Source organism: Gopherus evgoodei, chromosome 12, assembly GCF_007399415.2.
Source record: "Gopherus evgoodei ecotype Sinaloan lineage chromosome 12, rGopEvg1_v1.p, whole genome shotgun sequence".
Lineage (NCBI taxonomy): Eukaryota > Metazoa > Chordata > Testudines > Testudinidae > Gopherus > Gopherus evgoodei.
This window is the reverse complement of record NC_044333.1, coordinates 11,213,228-11,234,155: the sequence shown is the minus strand read 5'-3', so window position 1 is coordinate 11,234,155 and position 20,928 is coordinate 11,213,228. Positions and strand designations below refer to the sequence as shown.

Sequence of the window (20,928 nt, the reverse complement as noted above, 5' to 3'; positions counted from 1 at the left end):
ATCCAATTTCACCCCCCCACCACACACTCCATTAGAAATATATCCCAATGGATGTTTCCTTCAAAAACAAGCTATCCCCAAGAGTAGCACCTTCTCAATGCTCAGAGGCAGAATAGCAAGAACATTCACTGGCAGCTATAGTAAAGAATGTCTTCCAATTTGAAAACAAAATAATCCAATTCCAAACAGGTTTCACTACAGGCAAATCTACTGCAGAGCTCAGAAGAACAGTACACCCATAAAAGCAAAAGTGCGCAACATATTCACTGGCAAGGCATCTCTGACATCTATTCACCACCGAAAACATAATAAAAATGCTTCAATCACTCCCATTATTGCCCAAGGGAACAACTTCCAATCTCAACTATATACAGATGGATGATTATTGATCACGGCAAAACCCAAGTAAAAAAGATGAAAGGCCACAGAGCTTGAGCACCTACCACATATCAGCCTTTAGCAGCAGAGAGCAGAAGAACTGGAGACTTACATGGTAACTTACATGGCGGTGGGGATAAGCCACTACGATTTAAAGTGCCACCCATTAAAACAAAGTTCATCTCCTCTCCTGAACACTGGAACACTTCCACGTAGCGGTCCTTCATCATTTTCTTGTGACACTTCTGGGCCACCAAAAAGGCTCTATCAGAAGATTTCATTTGGATAAAAGCATCACCTGATGGTCGTCCCTGTGGAATCGGGAACAGATCATGCTAAGAGTCATTCAACTTCCCAGAGCAATAAGTAGAGTTGCCCTGCCCCAGCCTGGTGCAAGTGAGTGAGGGTGGTGGAGAGCGAGCGATGGAGGGAGGGGAGATGGAGTGAGCCAGGCGGAGCCCCAGGGAAGGGGTGGGGAAGGGCCAGGACCAGGGTGTTTGGGTTTGTGTGATTAGACAGTTGGCACCCTAAGCATAAGGTATGCCTGAATTTCAGACAAACGTTAAGACCAAGGCTTTATTGAAACCCTGCAGCATAATAATTTCAAGGAGTGAATGGCCAAACTTACTTCATTAAATCATTGGTTATATTTAGTAATGGAAGCAAAACACCACACTACCAATTCCTTTGCCAATAAAAGTACAGTTAAAGCCTTACTTCAGTAAACCATAAAGCCATGTTACAAATTGATTCCCAGGTTTGTGATGCTATGGAGCACAAAACACCATTGCTGTTCTCAGAGACAGGAAAAAAAACCCTGATGAAAAATGGCTTTTCAAATAAATGATGATTTGTTTTTATTAAGAAAAATATTTTTCAACACCTTTTTTTAAAAAATAATTTGTTTAATTTTGATTTGTAGGGGTGTGTGTGTCTCTCTCTCTCTCTCTCATATACTCCCTCCCCTTTAGTAGAAAAAAAGTAGGGGGGAAGAAAGACACTCATTTAAAAAAATATTCTCCCAGTTTTCTACTCGTACAAAAAAAAAAAATGGAAGAAGCTGGAGGGGGAAGACAAAATGTAAACCTCTAAAATGAACCCAAAAAAACAAACACAACTTTTGAATTAGAAATGAGCACTTTTCCATCAAAACCCTCCAAAATCTTGAGACTTTTCAAACCAAACTACAAATGTTCTCTTTCTTCCAAAATGTTTCACAAAAGCTAAGATTTAATCTTCAAACCAGTTCCAATTTAGCTGCTCTATAAAAGCCAGGGCTTACTGTGGACCACACCCAAAAGTAGGGCTATTATGGTAACTCCCTGGAACAGGGCAAAGCTGCTTGTGGTTCCATCTTGTGCTGCTGCTGCTCAGGCAGCCAGACCAGGCTCACTGTTCCCATTGCAGTTCCGTGAACCCAGTAGCTAAGCAGGGATGCTATTAAAGACTCATTCCTACCCTCTGTTTCCCACAGCACTGGACCTACTTGTGGGAGAAGATTTAAAGATAGCCACCAGTGCAGAGTACAGATAGCTGATCACAGTTCCATCCCCTACCAATTCTGGAAGGAGTAGAGCTCAGAATCATTGATTTAATTTAACTCTCTCCCCTGCCACCCTTATGTCTGACTTCATGCAGCAGGAAGCAGTGGTCGCTATTAAAAGCATCACAGTGCTAAGATCACAGTAAGCACTAGCCCTGTTTTATTAAAGAGGAGAAGCTACTTTTGCAAGGTCACATAAGATCAGAGGTAGAGTCAGGAAGAGAGATCAGGGTTTGACTCCTAGGCTTGGTCTTTAATCAGAAGGTGAGCCAGCCTCCCTGCAAAGTTCTGTTACCTGTTGATTAAGGACCATGTGGACTCCATGTGGTTTGATATCTGCTGTCGCGTCTCCCATGAATTCCAGGATGTCATCAATGCCAGCTGTGTAAGGAAGGCCCCGGAGCCGGACACAGTCACGGATGCTGCCAGCAGCAATGGTGTAAGGCGGGGGGATGACAGGAATGATGGGAGTTGGAAGAGTAGGGATGAGAGGTGTTGACAAGTATCTGTTAAGCACCTAATGGCAAAAAACATAAGTGAATGGATAAGAGTTAAAAACCCTTATGGGGTGCAAATAGGTCTTCAGCATTCATTGAAACATAACCAACTGTTTTAGAACAGGCAAAAAATGTTCTATATATAAAATAGTCACAGCTTTTCTTTTTCTTTTTTTTTTTGGCGGGAGGCTGGGGAGAGTAGCAGTGCTGTTTTGGCACTTTTCAGTTTCAAATAGGGGGAAGATCTAAATAGAGCCATTGACAAACTGAATTTAGAAGGGTCCATTTAGGTTTCTACCAACCTCATTAAATAAAAGACAAAAAGTAGATTATAGATATTTATTTTACAGGATCCCCAAATGCAGCATTTGAAAACATCAGGCTCGCTGATAAACCCAAATTGGTACAATTACCAGTTACAGATACTTAATTTAATGAAGGTACTTCACATACAGCTATGTATCTTTAAAAAAGACTTAAAAAAAAAAGTTCTACTCTCCTGCTTTCCATAGTAAAGCACTTTGCAAGAGCTAAATATTACTACTACTTGGTCAATGCTCCCATGTAGAGTTCTTGAATAACAAAAACAGTAAAAGCGGTGGACGCCCCTCTCTCTCAGTCCCCCATTGTTAACATTTTATTTGCTCTCTGATCTCTCCCAAAGGACAAATATAGAGAGGGAGAGAAAGAGATAATTGGAAACATGTTGCGCTGCCAGAAGATGCTGTTGGGACTTATTGTTCAAAAGCTAATTACAGAGTATGAGTAATAAAATAAGTTAGGATGGACAAACAAGTTACACTGGTAGGTGCAGCAAATAAGAGGCAGACTTCAGTAGTAGGCTTTAATTTTGTCAGCAGTGATTCAACCAAGACTGTTGTGCTTCATTAGAAACAGTAGGAGCAATCTAATGCTCTAAATATACACATTACTAAAGGGAAGATTTCTCAACTATCAGATGGTTATTGTTTTTGACTACTGCAGTTTTGTCTATTTTAACACTAGCCAATGAGCTGGCTCTATAGTTAGAGTGAACAACTGGGCTCCAATTCCCAGAACTGGACTATTGCTCCTTGGATCAGCATGATGTGTGAGTGCCTCACTTCAGAGACACCCTCTGGTAAAGCAAGCAGCAGCGTATTCATCTAGTTTGAATGCAACCCTATGAAGTTCTCCTTAGTCAAGGAGACTGGAGTAGTAGGACATGAATTTTTAGGCATTCAATGGAATTATCCTCCCTCAAGGACAACAATAATAAGCAACACCACAAGCCGATGTCATTTCATTTACAAAATGGGTTTTACTATAGCTGTGTCAGGTTTAACAGACACTGCTATGTCTATGGGCACAGTGGTGTTGATAAACACCAGCAACTAAAATGTAGCATAGATATTCTTCCACTTGCCTCACTGCTTACTTGGACAAGAGTATACCATATGATATAGTGCAAACATGAAAAAAAAAATGCAGAAATTACTAGATGAAATTCTATGCCCTGTGTTATGCGGGAGGCTAGACTAGACTATCATAATGGTCTCTTTTGGCCTTAAAGTCTATGAATACAGTATCCCAAAACAGGTACTCTGCCATATCTCCTTAAATATGGTAATTTCAAAGGCTCAGCTTGCTGGTGACAAGAAATGTTACTTTCTGAAGTGATGTTTAATTGAAATGGGCCAGGGTTAATTTTTGTTACAAATATTACTAGATATCTATGAGTACATTCAGAGAGAGAAAGGAAGTGAAGTAGGGGAGGGAAGGAAAGTCAGGTTGTTGTGGGGGAAATTGAGAATTTCATTCCTATTCTTCAAAAATCTATTAGGCACTTCTCAAAAACTCCAGATGTCCCTAAAATGACCAAATTTTAACAAGATCCTTGACTGTACTCGAGTTTTAATCACACACCATATTATAGTTCTTTATAAACCAGAGGTGGGCAAACTTTTTGGCCCGAGGATATGGAAATTGTACGGTGGGCTGTACATGCTCACAAAATTGGGGGTTGGGGTGTGGGAGGGAGTGAAGGCTCTGTCTGAGGGTGCGGACTCTGGGGTGAGGTCAGAAATGAGGATTCAGGCTGCAGGAGTGGGCTCCAGGCTGGGGCAGAGGGTTGGGGTGCATGTGGGGGAGGTGAAGGCTCCAGCTGGCAATGCAGGCTCTGGGGCCCAGTAGGATGGTGGGACCAAGGGGTTTGGCGGGTGGGAGGGGGATCAGGGATGTGGCAGGGGAGTGGGGTGCTGGAGAGGGCTGGGGCGCAGGCTCTGGGTGGCGCTTACCTCAAACAGCTCCCAGAACCAACAGCATGTCCCCTCGCCAGCTCCTACACGGTGGCGTAGCCAAGCGACTCTGTACCCTGCCCCGTCCAGAGGCACCGCCTCTGCAGCTCTCATCAGCCACAGTTCCCAGCCAAGGGGAGCTGCGGGGGTGGCACTTGGTGCGGTGGAAGTGGACAGAGCACCTTGGCTGCCGCTATGCATAGGAACCGGAGCTGGGGGGACATGCTGCTGCTTCCAGGAGCCATGTGGAACGGGGAAAGTCCTGGACCCACTCCCCAGTAGGATCTCAAGGGCTGGATTAAAACATTTGAAGGGCTGGATGCAGTCCCTGGGCCATAGTTTGTAACATTAATTTGTAAATGGTTTATAACAGGGGTGGGCAAACATGTTACAGATATGAGCAGTATGTATTAAAGATGAGTTATAAGTAGAGGGAGTAATAAATGGTTATAAACAACTTGTTGGATTCTAATGATTGATTAACCATGTAGTAAAACATCAATAAATTTATCAACTCTTATAATCTATTTATAAAAGTAAACAGAATATAAAGTGTTTGGAATAATTCTGTGGTTAGGCACCCAAATTTTTGAAAAACGCTGCAGATTTTCAAGCAGCCCAACCCCTTAGCTGTTGAATATAAAAATACAAGTTAAAAAATTAAGTCAGTCTCAAACTTGTCAGGCAAGTGGAGGAAAAGACATATCTGATGATCTCTATCTAATGATATGGGCAGTGTTAAAGAGAGGGAAGAAAAAAAATCAATGCAATAAAAGTGTAAAAACTATGCAATCAATAATCAAAATGTCTTCCTTGATACTTGATTTATGTAATAGAAAAGCTGCTCCCACTATACTGTTTTTGCAAGACCTAAAGTGAAGATCAGCATTTACAAGTACAGGGCAACATTAGAAGATGACTGGAAAAGATAAGTTTTCTGGATTTTATAGCCAGTAGTTACAACCTGTTGGACTTCTGCTGCTGTGCTCCTGAACAGTTCAATGTAACGTTTTCCAAGGATCTCCTTGTGCTTTCTAAGTGCATTCTGTGCATATTCTTCACAGGAAAACAACACAAATGCATCTCCCGTGGGTCTTCCATCTGGGTACTTGACAAAAAGAAGTCCCTCTTTCCCTCCTGTGACTGGACACTCAGGCCCCAAGAACCCTAAGACATCCTCCAGAGTGGCTGTGAAAGGAAGACCCCTCATCCGGATGATGACTTGATTCTCCTTGGACAAGAACTGAGCTACTTCATTGGAGGTGCCTGGCAGGACAGGAAATAAAAAAAAAGTGTGTCCATTTAGTTTGGAAACAGTGAGGAACCAGCACAAATACACCTAGCAACACAAGGTGCAGGGACATCTCCTGATAAACTACCAGTTCGGTACAGCCCGTGGTACTGGAGACTTGCTCAGTAACATCTTGATGTGAAGCTATCCCTAAGTACATTGACTGGTTGCTTAGAGCAACATGAAACCATTCAAGAACGAGACAAGAGGATTTGTTGTACCAAGCAACAAAACAACTGACAAGCATGGATACTTCTTTCCCCTCCCCCCTTCGTGCTCCTGGGTATACTACTTTAAAAGTGCCACATTTTTAAACAAAAGGTGCATGAGTACTTCACATAAATCTGTTGGCATTAGCGAGAACCAAGGGCTTATAAAAGATACAAGGAATCTCCCACAGCAGAAACAACTGAGGTTTCTCTTCTCCCTCTAAGGGTGTGTATATAGCACTGGGGGAGAGAGAGAGAGAGAGAGACACTAGCTCTGCTAAAGCTAGAGTATTAAAAATAGCAGTGTAAATGCGGCAGCACAGGTGATGGCTCAGGCTAGCCGCCCAATTACAAACCCCGGAGGCTGGGTGGGTTTGTACTTGTGTGACTAGCCTAAGCTGCCACCTGAGCATCTATGGCCACACTGCTAAGTTTAGTGCACCAGCTCAAGCAGAGCTAGCGCGCGTCTGTCTACTTGTGCTGGGAAGCTCCCGATATTTGACCCTATGAACTTCTGAAGTGCAAAGAGAAAAAGTCGCTTATTAGTCCTTTATGTTCTCACCCACCTGAAGAGTAGAAGTAAACATTACACTTTAGTAAATAGGTTTATCTTAAAATTACTCACCTCCAGCAATCTTTAAAAATTCTTCTCCAGTTGCTTTGTAAACCTAAAACCAAGAAAATGGTTATATTTAAATAAACAGAAAAACATTCAATGGTCACTACTAAATTAAAAAGTAACATTTTCCAGAGCCCTGTAAAACTTCAGAATGTCTTATTTTTTAAACAACCAACAAAAGTAACTTTTAAAACTCAAATGAAGGATAGGATTTCCAGAAACAGCTAGTGAGGGCAGAGGTTCAATTCCCAGTGACCATCAATAGGAGCTGGGTGCCTAATTCCCTTAGTCTCCTTTGAATATCCAACCCAAAGTTAGTGAAAGACAATTCCCCTCTAGTTATATAAGTCTGTAGAGCACAGTATTGCACTGGGGGATAACCTTCTGCACTAGTTTAAAACTGGCTGCATTCCCAGCATAGTGGGGCTGATATGTTGTCATGCTGTAGTTCTTTACCTCAATGTATCTGCTACCCATGTGATGCTTATGTCTTTCCAATGCCAAATCTCTCTGTTCAGGGTTGACAAATCGCACTAGGGCTTCCCCGTTTCGCCTTCCTTGGGCATTCAGGCAAAGGGCAACACCGCCTCTGAAAAAGCAAGAACCCAAAGTAAAAGCTAAGCTTGAATCATCAATGCCTTATAATATATCATTGACATAATTCCCCACTCTTTTATTCAGCAGGAAAATACAGAGGCCAGGCTTTAAGAAAGAGCCTGTACTTTCAAAGTTTTTCCACTAACAACATTTATTGACCCAAAAATCATTTAAACAAAAAACAAAACAAAAAAATGGCTCTGCTATATAATCCACTTCTTTGGTAGACTAGTGAGGCAAGTGTCTTACCACACCATACCATTAATGCTTTACAGTGCTTCCCACAGGCAGAAATGCTTGATGTACCGTTAAAAAGTAAAGTAAATTCACAAAGAATTGAAAAGGTGGATTTAGAATTGTAAATTCATATTGATAACTTAGGAAAAATCTTTGAAAGAATATGGAAGTTAAAAAGCCAAAAAAATTCAAGTTAAACAAATAAACTTGCAAACTTTAGAGAATAATGTATAAATATAGAGTTACAGTACACCCAAACAACTTCAATTTGGATCCCGGTAGCTATAGCCCAGGAACAACCAACCAGAACATTATAAAATCAACTGACTTGGCCCCCTTCATCTATTTAAAAAATAAAATAAATAAATAAAAAAAAACCACACACAACATATTGGGGCAATTACTCTATACTGTTCCCCAAAGCCATATACTTCTCAATAGAGAAATATTGTTAAACACACAGCTGTGTTATCTATGTATAAGCCTCCGAACAGAAATCTCATGTACAGTACTGTAGGGCATTCTAATGACTGCCACAGTGCATTAAATCATACATTCAATCTCTATAAAACCTCTGTACCAAACTAATACTGTAGATTTACTACCTTTCATATTCAAACTGTAGAAACAGAATAGGTTTCCCAAATGTAAATAAGATTTCAAAATCTTTAGGAAAACTTATTCAGAGCTTTGTTAACTTATTAATGGAAAAATCACATCTTACAAACTAGGTAAGAGCATACCAACTGGAAGATGAAAGTAAGGAGGTGCTGCAGAACCAAAGAAAAGGTTGTTCTGGGTACCTTGGCTCTGCATTTCTAGACCTTTCCAATTTTTCCCTTTCTTAAATTTTGTTTTAATGTATCACTTCCTGGCGTTCTAGTCTGTATCATCATTAATAAAAAGGTTCAAAATTTTTCTGCCTTCTAACTGATATATATTTACAACTAACTCCCTCCTCCAGCTTACAGTGTTGTGTCTGGGAATTTCCCTCACTTTTTCAAATGGAAATATGCTGGTACCCTAGCATAATTAAGTATATATAGTCATCTCTAAATATGTAAATTAGATAACAGTTGGAAGCTATGCTAAATTAGCATATCAGTGAGTTAGAATTATACAAACATTTCTTCCAAATAATACTTATGGGCTTCCAAGTCCATTCTTCTTCAGAGCTAGACTAGGATCCTGCAACATTAACCCTAAATTAATTCTTCCTCAGTTAGCTCATATTAATATTTGACCGAACCCTGACTACTGCACTCAGAGCTTGTACCCATAGTGATAGCAACAAGTGAATTTGTGGTGCGTGTTTTAATAAAAGAAATCTCTCCTCTTCATTTACTTGTTCAAGAAATGTTTCGTTTGCTTCATAGTCTTGTGAGGAGGGTGAAGATGGGTATTTTGGTTAAAGGCTAAAACCTTAAGAATAGGAGTCAGAAAACCTAGATTAGTTCCTCACTCTACCACAAGTCCTGTGTGAGGAATAATCTATTTCAGGGGTCGGCAACCTTTCAGAAGTGGTATGCTGAGTCTTCATTTATTCACTCTAATTTAAGATTTCACGTGCCAGTAATACATTTTAATGTTTTTAGAAGGTCTGTTTCTATAAGTCTAATATATAACTAAACTATTGTTGTATGTAAAGTAAATAAGGTTTTTAAAATGTTTAAGAAGCTTCATTTAAAATTAAATTAAAATGCAGAGCCCCCTGGACCAGTGGCCAGACCTGGGCAGTGAGAGTGCCATTGAAAATCAGCTCGCGTGCCGCCTTCAGCATAAGTGCCATAGGTTGCCTACCTCATATCTATTTCATCAATGACAAAACCGGACACAGAGGGATTGTGTCTTGCCGAACATGATGGCTGGTAATAGCTCCAAGTTTGTACTAATTAGTGCACACTAGAAAGAACAAATTAGTAAAGGTGGGGCAAAAATCTTTTATTGGAACCTTTCCTGAATTTTGTGAACTGCACGGATGAGGAAGACCACACAAGGTTAGCACTTCCTTTACAAAATAAAGGCGGATGATAAAAACAAAGCAACAGCATTAGACCGGATGTAGCACTTACTTGGCAATATTGAGTCCTTTGAAAAAACGGGCAATATCTTGATCTGAAGACTGCCAAGGCAAACCTCTAGCACGTATTACCGTTTCGCTGTCTACTGCTTCAGATTTACTACTGCAGAAAAAGAGAATAGTAAAATTCAAGGTAATTAATCCAAGCTCTCTTTTATTACTACCAAATTTCATTGTAAGTATTAATTCAGCATATGGATCACAAAGAATGTCTTAAAACCACTGGGATATTTGCTGTTGGGATTTTTCTAATCATTCCCTTTCTTGACTGAAATGAGATGCAAGCTACTATGAATACCACCTATATACTACCCTGAAATATGCTGTGAGGCCATCCCATCACTCAAAAAAGGTTTTGTTTTCAATAGCCAGAACGTACAGTAACAAGTCTGCAGGGAATTGAATTAGATTCATGGGATTATTAGAGATGATTTAGGGTCAACAATCCTTTGGAAGATGGTTTGCACACCATCACTAATGATAAGTTTGATCAAACAGGTTTTAGATAGCAGAACTCCTGGTTACTGCAATCTCTTTCAAAAACAAAACAAATTTAAGATCTCCATCTTTTCTCCCTTCAAGCCACAATTTAGAATAGCACAAAGAGACAAAGCTTAACTCCTCAGAGGAAAATGAAGGAATTGCATTAATTTAGGAACTGTTTGTCGAGATACAGAGTGAGAATCTCTGGGTAAAGAGAATGGTATCCAGCATAACTTGAGACATTTCATGGTACAGTTACAAAGGGCAAGCTCATCTTAATTGCCCCTTTTGATTGGAAGGAGGTAGGTTTTCCTTACCCCATCCCTCCAGTCTCTTCCTTTCTATAACTTGATTGGAAAATTCCAGCAGAGAGAAAGAGAAAAATAATTCCCTGGTCACCTGTGAATTATCCACACCAGATGCTGAATACCCACTCATTAATAAACACAATACACCACACAATAGGGCATTATATGAACCTAAATGCACATTGCTAGCAATTCCAGCAACTAAAGTGAGAAAGAGCCAAGGTGCATTTTATATCGGCACTAATCAATAACTTTTGTTTAAAAGTTTGAGTGAAAGCAGCAATCCACAGAGGTCAGAGAATCTGTAAAAGATTTCTAAACAGTCTCTGACTGGACAGCAAGTAATCAGTATTTACATATCACACAGCTCTCTCACTCTTTTTGCCATAAGAGTGCAAAGGCTCCCTTCTACTAAGGTCCCAGAATCCCTCAAGTTATCTTCTGTTTCTTACATTAGCTTCAATTGCAGTTTGTAAGACAGTTTGCAATACAGTGTACAGTACAATTGCTCCTTTTTACCATCCCTCTGTACTGAAAGAAAGAAAATGGTATACTGCATGACAGATTATACTGGTTTAGTGTGTACAAGATACTATCCCTGTCCATGCTACAGACAGTTTCTAAATATTTATCTTCTACTGACTAAACGGTTTCAGCTCCACTGATGTTAGTCTTGTCCATCACTAGTGTATATGGACCACCAGCATTTTATGCACTATAACAATTGCACATACTCAGAGCAGGCCTAGTTGACAGTGATTAAGATATCAGTGGCAACCTGTCTACACTGGGGCTTCCCAACATTACTACCTCCAGTGGGGCTGAACTGGTTAGCAATGATCGAAAATGTTTGTAAAATGTTCCTAGTGTAGCTAAAACCCACATCAGCTAAAAACTGCCGCAACAAAGGCACTTACCAGGGACCTGTTTCATACTTGTATTTCACAGTTTCAGGGTCAGTAAATCTGCAATCTGTAACTAATAAGAGATTAAGTTTAAATATAGTCCTGAACAACAGCTATTTCAACAGCAGTGAAAATGCCCTTGACAATTTAATAAGATATTTTGCCTCTTCCAAAGAGAATCCCATACAAATATCCCACTTACTGCAGGTTTCAGAAAGCATGCTGAAAATAATAGCCACCATGGTTTTCACTTGCCATACACCAAAGTCCTCCTCTGATTCATCTGTCTCTAAGCCTATATCTATACAGCGAGTCAAAGAAAATAAAAAGGATTTCACAATCATTTGTCAACAAGTTATAAGGCTTTGCTATTGTCAACACAAAACTGACAATCCAATTAGATCAACTTTAACAGAGACATGTGACCACTGCATGTGTGTCACTCTGCTCTTAAATTGGTTAATATTCACTTTACTGGTCAACATTCTGAAAACTACTGATAGCTGACATCATCTCAGCCTAAGTTTACAAAACTGGGAGTCGTTCCTACTATAAATACACCTGATCTTTTGCTGTATTCATCTGGTCCACAAAATTCCTCCCTCGGAGTAAGATTAGTTGTTTTTTTTTTTACATTAGCCTCCCTCAGACACTCAGAACTATTACCAACTGCAAGTACTAATGTACTTGGATGTGTATCTTCAGGTGCTCAGTTCTAGAGAAGATCATTTTACTCAAGTGCTAGAGAAGCATTTTCTTATAATGCGAAGTTTGTGTCAATATCTCAAAGGATTAAAAAACCTTGTAAGTGTACCGAACTCATTCTAAATCTCATTACTAGACAGAAGACTAAATGTGAAAAAATATGTTAACAGCTGAAGATTGCAACACTATCTTCAGAGTTACGTTAAAAACTCTTTCAGCTCTATATAGAGATGAATTTTTAAAACCAGCTTCCAATTAATTCAGTGGGATGAAAACTATAAACAATTGCACGGAGAATTACAGTTTAGAAGTGACATCAAAAGGATACACTCTGCCATGGATTTGATAGTTTGATCCTTCACGGGGGCTGAATTGGGGTAGCACGCGTGAAACTCCTTGCGTAGATCATAAAATGAATAAAAGCAGTCTGACAGTAGGAAGTTCTATAAGGAAGGAAGGGAGAAAATAAATTAACATTATGAATGTTACATCCCAGCAAAGGACAATTAGGGTTTTTTGGGGTTGAACAAGGACCTTACCTGGCCACAGTTTATTTTATATATATCATAAATTTTTATTTTATACCAGATCTACTCTTTCCCTCTCTGATTACAGCCCTGCAATTTAATTCTCTTATCACCAACTTCTAATAGTTGGTGTCACTGACTGCAAGGATATACGCTCCTGGAGTAGCAAATCAGGATAGCTTCCCAGATGTAAGTCCATGCAAAACAGTTACTATTTTAAAAACCAAGTGGTGCTGTTATATTAAGGTTCCCATTTAGGGTATTGTATCTTTTTCTTCTGTGCTCTTGCCAAAAGCAAGAGGACTCCAAAATGTAAGCACCACAGGTTAAAATGTTTACAAAAATTTAAGAAAAGAAAAAAGGAAAATTGTAATAGTATAGAAAATACTTTGCAATCACTTTGTCCAATATAGGACAAAACAGATTTCTGGAAATAAGTGCTGCATTAACCATTGTTCCTCCCTTCCTTCAAATAAACAAGCTAAGTGGACAGATGGTAATCCAGGTCTATTTCAGCAGTCTCTTTCTCTGCTAGTGCTTTGTGAAGTTTGATTTTAATTCAAGCAAAATAGCACTCACCTTTGTTAGGATTGAATCATTAAGGAAAGTCATGAGAACCCTATTGCAGTAGTCTCCAAACTTTTTTGATTGCGCACCCCATCAGTAAAACATTTTTGAGCACACAACCCCTGCTCCCGGCCGAACTGTCAAAGCAAAAAAAAAAAACCACTCGGACGCCCGGCTGAACTGCCAGGGTGGGGGGAGTGGCGCTGCTCTGGCAGTGTTCCTCCTGCTGCGCACCCCAAAGGATCCTCTTGTGCACCCCACTTTGGAGACCACTACCCTATTGATAAGTTACAAAAGCAAGGGTCTGAGGGTGGTAAAGAGGTTTTAATAATGTTTGAAGAGAATGAAAAAATATGTTGGGGAGCGGGGAGGGAAGAAACCTCACAACTGAGTGAGGCCCATCCCTCAATCTGGTAGAAACAGTTGTTCTGTCTCCAGTATTTTTTTGCGGGGAGGGAGACAGAAATAGATAGAAGAGGTGAAGAGTCCTTTTAATCTACTGCCTTTTCATATTTTTTCTGCTTTACACTCCGCACCTTTGGCGCCCCATTATTATAGCCACCATCCTCCCAGTCAAGAAGCAGACTTCCTGGAGTCAGTCAACGCCACTATTTTATTAGCTACAGGGACCACCAATTAATATTACTGAAACATCTCACTTCCCAGAGCAGGATTACATGTCTCTGGTGTACGAGTACCATGCAGGATATTTTCTTGGTTGATTTGAAATAGAGGACTGCCTTTCTTCCACACCAAACTCTGCTCTCATACCTTTTTGGATGCTTCTGGGTGGAGGGCCTGCCGAATGAGCAACTGGCCATCTGTGCAGAGTGTGTAAGAGCTTCTTCCCAATAACTTCAAATCACTGGAGACCAGCTGGCTAAACTAAAATTAAGTGGTAAAGATTATTTTTATTGATGGTTCAGCTTGTCAGTCCATCTTGCTGCTTTATAAATTTTATTTACCAAATGTATTTTCAAAGATAAAAAAGAAATTAAACACAATGATAATCTTTGAAAGATCACAACAGATAGAAGAGAATGGGGCTCCCGTTATCTGAAGGGCAGACAGACAGCTATTAGGCAATTACAGGACAGAGATTTATACCACAAGGACAAATCCTCCCCTAAAACCAGAAAGCGGGCATTTCAGCAGAGTTAAAATTGTTGGAAGCTGTCATGGTAATGGTAAGGTTCAAACATTTGGACTCCTTACTATCAGTTTTCTGTTGAAAGCAAGAGAATATTAGACCAAGCATAACACTGATTTTGCAATACCACTTCTAGAAATAAACTGGACCCAAGTTTTATTTTGTTTTGAAAAAAACATGAAGAGCTAGGACACTACTCTTTAGGGTTTATTGGTATTTTAACAACCGCATACTAATCAAAACCAAACAAATTGAGGTCTGATGTCTTGAGTAATGAATTTGTAAGAATCTATGCAAAGGCAAGAGAATGTTAGTTAGAGATATGGTACAGTGAACATTAACACAAAGCTATCCCATCTTTTCAGGCTTCTAACAGTGTTGAGCCTCACTAGGAAAAGGATTGTTTGCCCCTAATTTCTGGATTGTTAAATGTTATTTTCCATCCTTGTACATAAATTTCTATCCTTTTGATCAATCTATATCAGTGCTGGAGGCCCTGATATAGAGATTACCATAACTAAAAAGCTATTTACTGATTTGATAAGCAGGAGATAGTTTTCAAGGGGACAAACATAATTAGTTTAAATTTCCCCCAATGCATACATTCTTGCAGGGAGGGGGTTGCATCGTATCACAAACAAAGCAATAATTAATAGCATGATTCAGCATCCACACGTTTCTTTCAGTAATGGCTTTTCCTTGCAGTTTGCTTTGTAAAATAGTGGTGATCTGTGTGCTATGGCTGCACCTATTAATTTAGACAAGCATACATGGCACTATACAGATCCACAATCCGTTTCTGCTCTTCAGATGTTACAGCTTAAAGGCTTGATTCTGCAACTATCACACAAGCAATTAGTCACATGAGATCAACATGGTGACCAAGTGTTGCAGTATCAGGCTGTAAGACGCAACAAGGAGAGACAAGGCCAGAGGATATCAGTGATTAAGGCAGAGTACTTTTTGTAGCACCCTCATTAGGTCCAATTTTTGGTAATAAACTTTTTTTTTTAATGTTTTAATTAATTTGAGTCAGGTGTGCTTTGCAGACAACGTCGAAAGTGAACTGGAAGGAGGAGGCAGGTTGTTAATATAGAGGTGTTATGGATTAACATGAGGGCTACTTCTGTGCACAGATTAGAGGTTCAGGTTTGGGTGCAACTTCCATCAATTTCTATGAGAGTTTCACCAGTTTATGTCAGGGCTGAATTTTGCTCTATATGTTGGGACGTGCTCTGCCAAGAGACTCTGTCTGAAAAGAGAGAGACAGGCACTTCTCCTCTGAGTGCCCAGCAGAGGGCAAAGTCAGAGTCACTGAGCCTTATTGAAGAAAGGGGTAATAGGGTTACCATATTTCAGATTTCCAAAAAGAGGACACTGTGGGGAATGGGGAGCTGAAGGGGAGGTAAAGTTGGGGGAGATAAAGGGGGTACCTGAAATGGGATTATTCACTGGAGGTGGGGGAGGGTGTCACTCACTGTCACAGTGAAAGGGGGGCTGGCACAAGCCCAGGACACAGAGACAGCTGTCAATCAGTGCTTCCCTGCGGGACACCCTCCCCAAAGCTAGGAGCCTGCAGCTGTAGCTGCAGGTGAATGGACCAATTCAGCTGCCGATGCAGGGGAGGGAATGATCAGGAAGCCAGCCAATTGGGGCTATTTCTGGAGCTGCCCTTTGCTCTGCAAAAACCCTGGACATTTCCCGTTATTTGAAAAATCCACCCAGAGAGAGGATGGTGGCTCGAGAGAGAGGCAATAGCCTGGAAAACCGAGATGAATGGTAACCCTAACTGGTATGAGTCAGCCACAGGAAAAGCTTTTCATCCCCCATGCTGGCTTTCATAGACTTCCTCTCTCTCAGAGCTGTGCACTTCACTAACAGGTCTCACTGGCTTTTTTCCAGAGGCTGCTGATGCAGAGCACCTCTCCTAATCCACACATCTCCTCTGCGGAAGGAATAGGAGGGACACAGGAAGAGGAGTTTGTGGAAGCCTCTAGTAATAACGAAAGTGTGCTGCATCCTGAGAGGAAGGAAGGAGACAAGTCTGCAAACATTCCTTTCCCTTATTTCCTTCCCCCTGCAGGCGCTACAGGTAGGCAGGACTGCACCCTTCCCAGGGCTGGTCCACACTATGGGGGGGAAATCGATCTTAGATACGCAACTTCAGCTACGTGAATAACATAGCTGAAGTCGAATATCTAAGATCGGATTACTCATCCGTCCACACCGTGCGGGATCGATGTTCGCGGCTCCCCCTGTCGATTCCGGAACTCCGTTGGGGTTGGTGGAGTTCCGGAATCGATATAAGTGCGCTCGGGGATTAATATATCGCGTCTAGATTAGACGCGATATATCTATCCCTGAGCAATTGATTTTAACCCGCCGATATGGTGGGTAGTCTGGACGTGGCCCCAGTCTCCTCTAAATTCCCTCTACTCTCCAGCAGACTCAAGATTCCAGTATTCTGCCCTATCCAAGTCTCTCTTGCACAGATAGATCATTAGAGGCAAAGGAAGAAGATTAAGTACTTCCACATGCTCAAACTGTACAATGGTAGGTTCCTAGCAAAGCAGCCAGGTCACTAATGATGCTTTTCTCCCTGCTAGCACTTCTCTCATCCCAGGATGCATTTGTGATCATTATTATAGTATCTAGGCACCACGTGGAGATGGCATCTGGGAACTCAAAATTGACTCTTTAATCCCTTTCATGAAAACAAAACAAAAAATAAAAATCACACCAATCCAACTGGGGGTTTGAGTCTGATGGGGATTTGGTTCTCTTGCCAAAAAAGTTCAAGTTTCCATCTTTGACATGCTACTTTGACCTAAAATTGCTACTTCAGCAAGATAGCTGCCACAGTAGTAGCCTCAAATTACCTACCTTTCATGCACGCATACTACTGAAACGAGCAAAATGATAAACTTCCTCCCCTTTAACAAACAAATATGACTGGAGATGCTGTACTCTTCTACAGTTTGTTTTATAGGTGTGTAGCATGGCACAGCGAACATTTGATTCATTCTGTGACCACAGAAAGAGATCCAGGGGTAAGAGTTCATTGGGGCAAAAGCTACTGCAGAGCTAGAGTGGCACAGAACACACAACATATAGTCTCGAGAAGACAAACTCTGTGCTTCAAGACTAATATGAATCCCCTCCCAAAATATGAACTGAGATTCTGTTTAGCAAACTGCACAGAATCTCTCAGTCTGCAAAATCTATACAACAAACAATTGTTTCATGAACTGTCACTACTGTTTTGAGGCATGTATCTTTGTGCCACGGTATACAAAGGCTATTCAGCGTCAATATCCAGATTTTCATTCCCACCCAGCACATATCTATCTTAAGCATTTACTAATCCATGGCAACCACTGGAAACTGCAGTTTAAAGGTTTTAGGGCCAGCATTTCAGACATTTTACATGTGCAAGTACATCTCTTAATACCACAATTTTACACACAAACCAAGTTATTTGGTTTTTGAATTGCAATGCCCAAAGGCCCAAGTAAAGATCAGAGTTCCATTTTGTTAGGTGTTGCGTGCACGCACAAACACACACACAAAGAGACAGTCCTGTGAAAATACATGTACTGAGCTAATTTTGCTTGCCACAATGGTAACTGCACAAGCAAATTGTGTGCAATATTTGCACACATTTTGAACAAGGAATTGCATGCCTGAAGCTTCAAAAAACTCTGCCCTGCCCTCCTCCTCCCCAATATTCACTGTGTTCAGTTGAATTCCACATTCAGGTAGGGCTGAATGAAATTTATGCCAGGAAAGAAATTAACCAAAATCTTAAAATGGTTCTGTCACATTTTGCACGAATAGCACAGTCTCACTATCCACTAAAGCAATCAAATCAACAAAAGGTTAACCAGTTAAAAGGTTATGTTACAAAAGCAGGTTTATTATTTTTTTTCAAATGAAACTTCCACCAAAAAACATTTCATTTGATAGAAGGGAAAAAATTATTTTGAAAAACAAACAATTTCCAATTTCTTTTGAGAAAAAAATATTTTTTTTAAAACAGTAAGACCGTTCTCCCATCTCTCAAATTACTCTCTCTTCCCCTCCAAGGAAGGAAAATAGATAGATAAATAAAATAAATAAAAATAAAAAGGTGGAGTACACGGTTTAACATTAGAAAGTGAAAAAAGATCTCACTCACACACACACCCCCACGCTTTTGCAGTATAAAAAAAAAAGAGGGAAAAGGATGAGAAGGTAAGTTTGGGAAAGATACTATTAGATTTCTCACTTTTTCCCCTTTGCCCCCAACCTACATGGGAAAAGAGTATTAGGGTATGTCTACATCTACAATTTTGCAGCGCTGGTTGTTACAGCTGTATTAGTACAGCTGTATAGGGCCAGCGCTGCAGAGTGGCCACACTTACAGCAACCAGCGCTGCAAGTGGTGTTAGATGTGGCCACACTGCAGCGCTGTTGGGCAGCTTCAAGGGTGGTTCGGGGAACGCGAGAGCAAACCGCGGCGAAGCAGGTCTCCTTTCCCGCGGTTTGCTCTCGCGTTCCCCGAACCCCCTCCTCGCAAGCAGGTCTCCTTCCCCGCGGTTTGCAGGGGGGTTCGGGGAACGCGAGAGCAAACCGCGGGGAAGGAGACCTGCTTGCAGGGGGGTTCGGGGAACGCAAGAGCAAACCGCGGGGAAGGAGACCTGCTTCCCTGCGGTTTGCTCTCGCGTTCCCCGAACCCCCCTGCAAACCGCGGGGAAGGAGACCCACTTGCGGGGGGATTCGGAGAACACCGGAGCAAACCGCGGGGAAGGAGACCTGCTTGATTACCAGAGAGGTATCCTCAGGTATGCTGGGATACCTGCTTATTCCACGGAGGTCAAGAAAAGCGCTGGTAAGTGTCTACACTTGATTACCAGCGCTGGATCACCAGCGCTGGATCCTCTACACCTGAGACAAAAACGGGAGTACCGCCAGCACTGCAAACAGGGAGTTGCAGCGCTGGTGATGCCCTGCAGATGTGTACACCTCCTAAGTTGCAGCGCTGTAACCCCCTCACCAGCGCTGCAACTTTGTGATGTAGACAAGCCCTTAGTAGTTCTTTTTCCAGAGTAAAAAAAGGTAAGTGTTGCTTTTCTCCACACACACTGGGGGCGGGGAAAGCAAAGGGAAAATGTTACTGTCTTTCAATTTTCATATTATAAAAAAAATGTGAAAGGGAGAGAACATTTCTGCACACACCCATCACTATTTTTTTCTTCATAGGAACAATATAGAAATAACTCTCTTACAACAAAAACAACCAACCACCGCCACCATCACCACAAGAAGTGAGAGAAAGTAAAAAAATATATATAAAACAAAATTTTCAAAATTAAAGATTTTTCATTGTAAAAAGTGATATTTCTTCATTGTAAAATTTCAAACAAAAACATTTTCTTTTGAAGTTTCCACAATAGTCCCTCTGTCAACCCTCATACACGTACAAAAATTTAACCAGCTCAATCCACTACGGGCTCAGAAGGATGGTCTTCTCCTAAAATATTTAGCCTGCAGTTTAAGAATTCGTATTCAGAGCAGATGAGAGTCAAAGGTCTGAGGAACATGAAACAACACAGCAGGTTATTGTTTAAGGAAGACTTTCAGCCACTGCATAAAACCCAGAGATTAAGATCTAAGAGTGCTCAAAATACCTCAATTGCAATATAAACACCAGAAAGACAAGCAAATTCCAGAGGGGTGGAAGCCCCTCAGAGGTGCAGCTCTGGAGACGGCAACATCCACAGCCCAGAAGCAAAGAGCTTCCCTGTAATAAAGGAAAAAGTGGGGAGCTGTCTGTTTTTTCATTAGATGCAGCACCTTACTGTTTTGGTGTAGCTATTTTCTGTGATAGATACAATAATGGGCAAACAAATATTTGCACAAAAAAAGGTGGGGTGGGGAGTACTAGAAATAGCTGTAGGGTTTAACTACAGATTCTCAATGAAAAGACACCAACAATGAGCTTTGTGCCTGATGCTTCCAAAGATGCACAGAGTCCATACAAAAGAAGTGCAAGCAGGAGATATTTTAAATTTAATGGAGAGTTGGTGAAGGAGACAAATGCAGGACAGTGATTTCATGTGGCAGGAGCCTTTAAGGATAAGGGTCTCCAACTAAGAATGAGGAGTGGTTATATAGCGTGACAGATATCCCCTCTGCTCATCTAGTATTGGGCCTAAGGGAGGGAGTAGGGGCAGTATTTGCAAAAAGGGTTGAACCAAGTCCCTGGAGAGTTGTCTTTCTGAAACAATCAAAGGGTGTTTACACTGCATCTTTATAAAGATTAACAGTGACATTTAGTGTAGCAGCACCGGTGTCTACTGCTAGACATATGTTGATAAAATCACCCACCCTGATTAACAGAGCAGGAGCGGATTTACCATGAAACAAACCGTGTGGAGGCCCAATGACAGGAGGCCCACCAAAATGCAGGACAAATCTCATCTGACAATCTGCCCCCGAGTCCCGGCTGGCAGCACAGCAGGGCTCAGGCAGGCAGGCTGGCTGCATGCCATGGCCCCACGCTGCTCCCAGAAGC

General features: G+C 41.1%; 1 protein-coding gene across 4 annotated transcripts in view; it reads right to left on the bottom strand.

Annotated features, from left to right (window-relative positions):
- The window catches only part of ESRP2 (epithelial splicing regulatory protein 2), a 66,837-nt gene that overhangs the window by 18,850 nt on the left and 27,059 nt on the right, over positions 1–20,928 (bottom strand). For 3 of the 4 annotated variants that reach the window (XM_030582077.1, XM_030582076.1, XM_030582079.1), the window contains exons 4-13: positions 13,994–14,107; positions 12,457–12,571; positions 11,626–11,724; positions 11,436–11,496; positions 9,720–9,830; positions 7,270–7,402; positions 6,820–6,862; positions 5,659–5,960; positions 2,217–2,438; positions 491–689 (exon numbers count right to left, since the gene is read on the bottom strand). In XM_030582077.1, coding sequence (XP_030437937.1) covers positions 491–689; positions 2,217–2,438; positions 5,659–5,960; positions 6,820–6,862; positions 7,270–7,402; positions 9,720–9,830; positions 11,436–11,496; positions 11,626–11,724; positions 12,457–12,571; positions 13,994–14,107 — 1,399 coding nt within the window. The remainder of the gene's footprint in view (positions 1–490; positions 690–2,216; positions 2,439–5,658; positions 5,961–6,819; positions 6,863–7,269; positions 7,403–9,719; positions 9,831–11,435; positions 11,497–11,625; positions 11,725–12,456; positions 12,572–13,993; positions 14,108–20,928) is intronic. The other variant, XM_030582078.1, reaches the window with a different exon arrangement.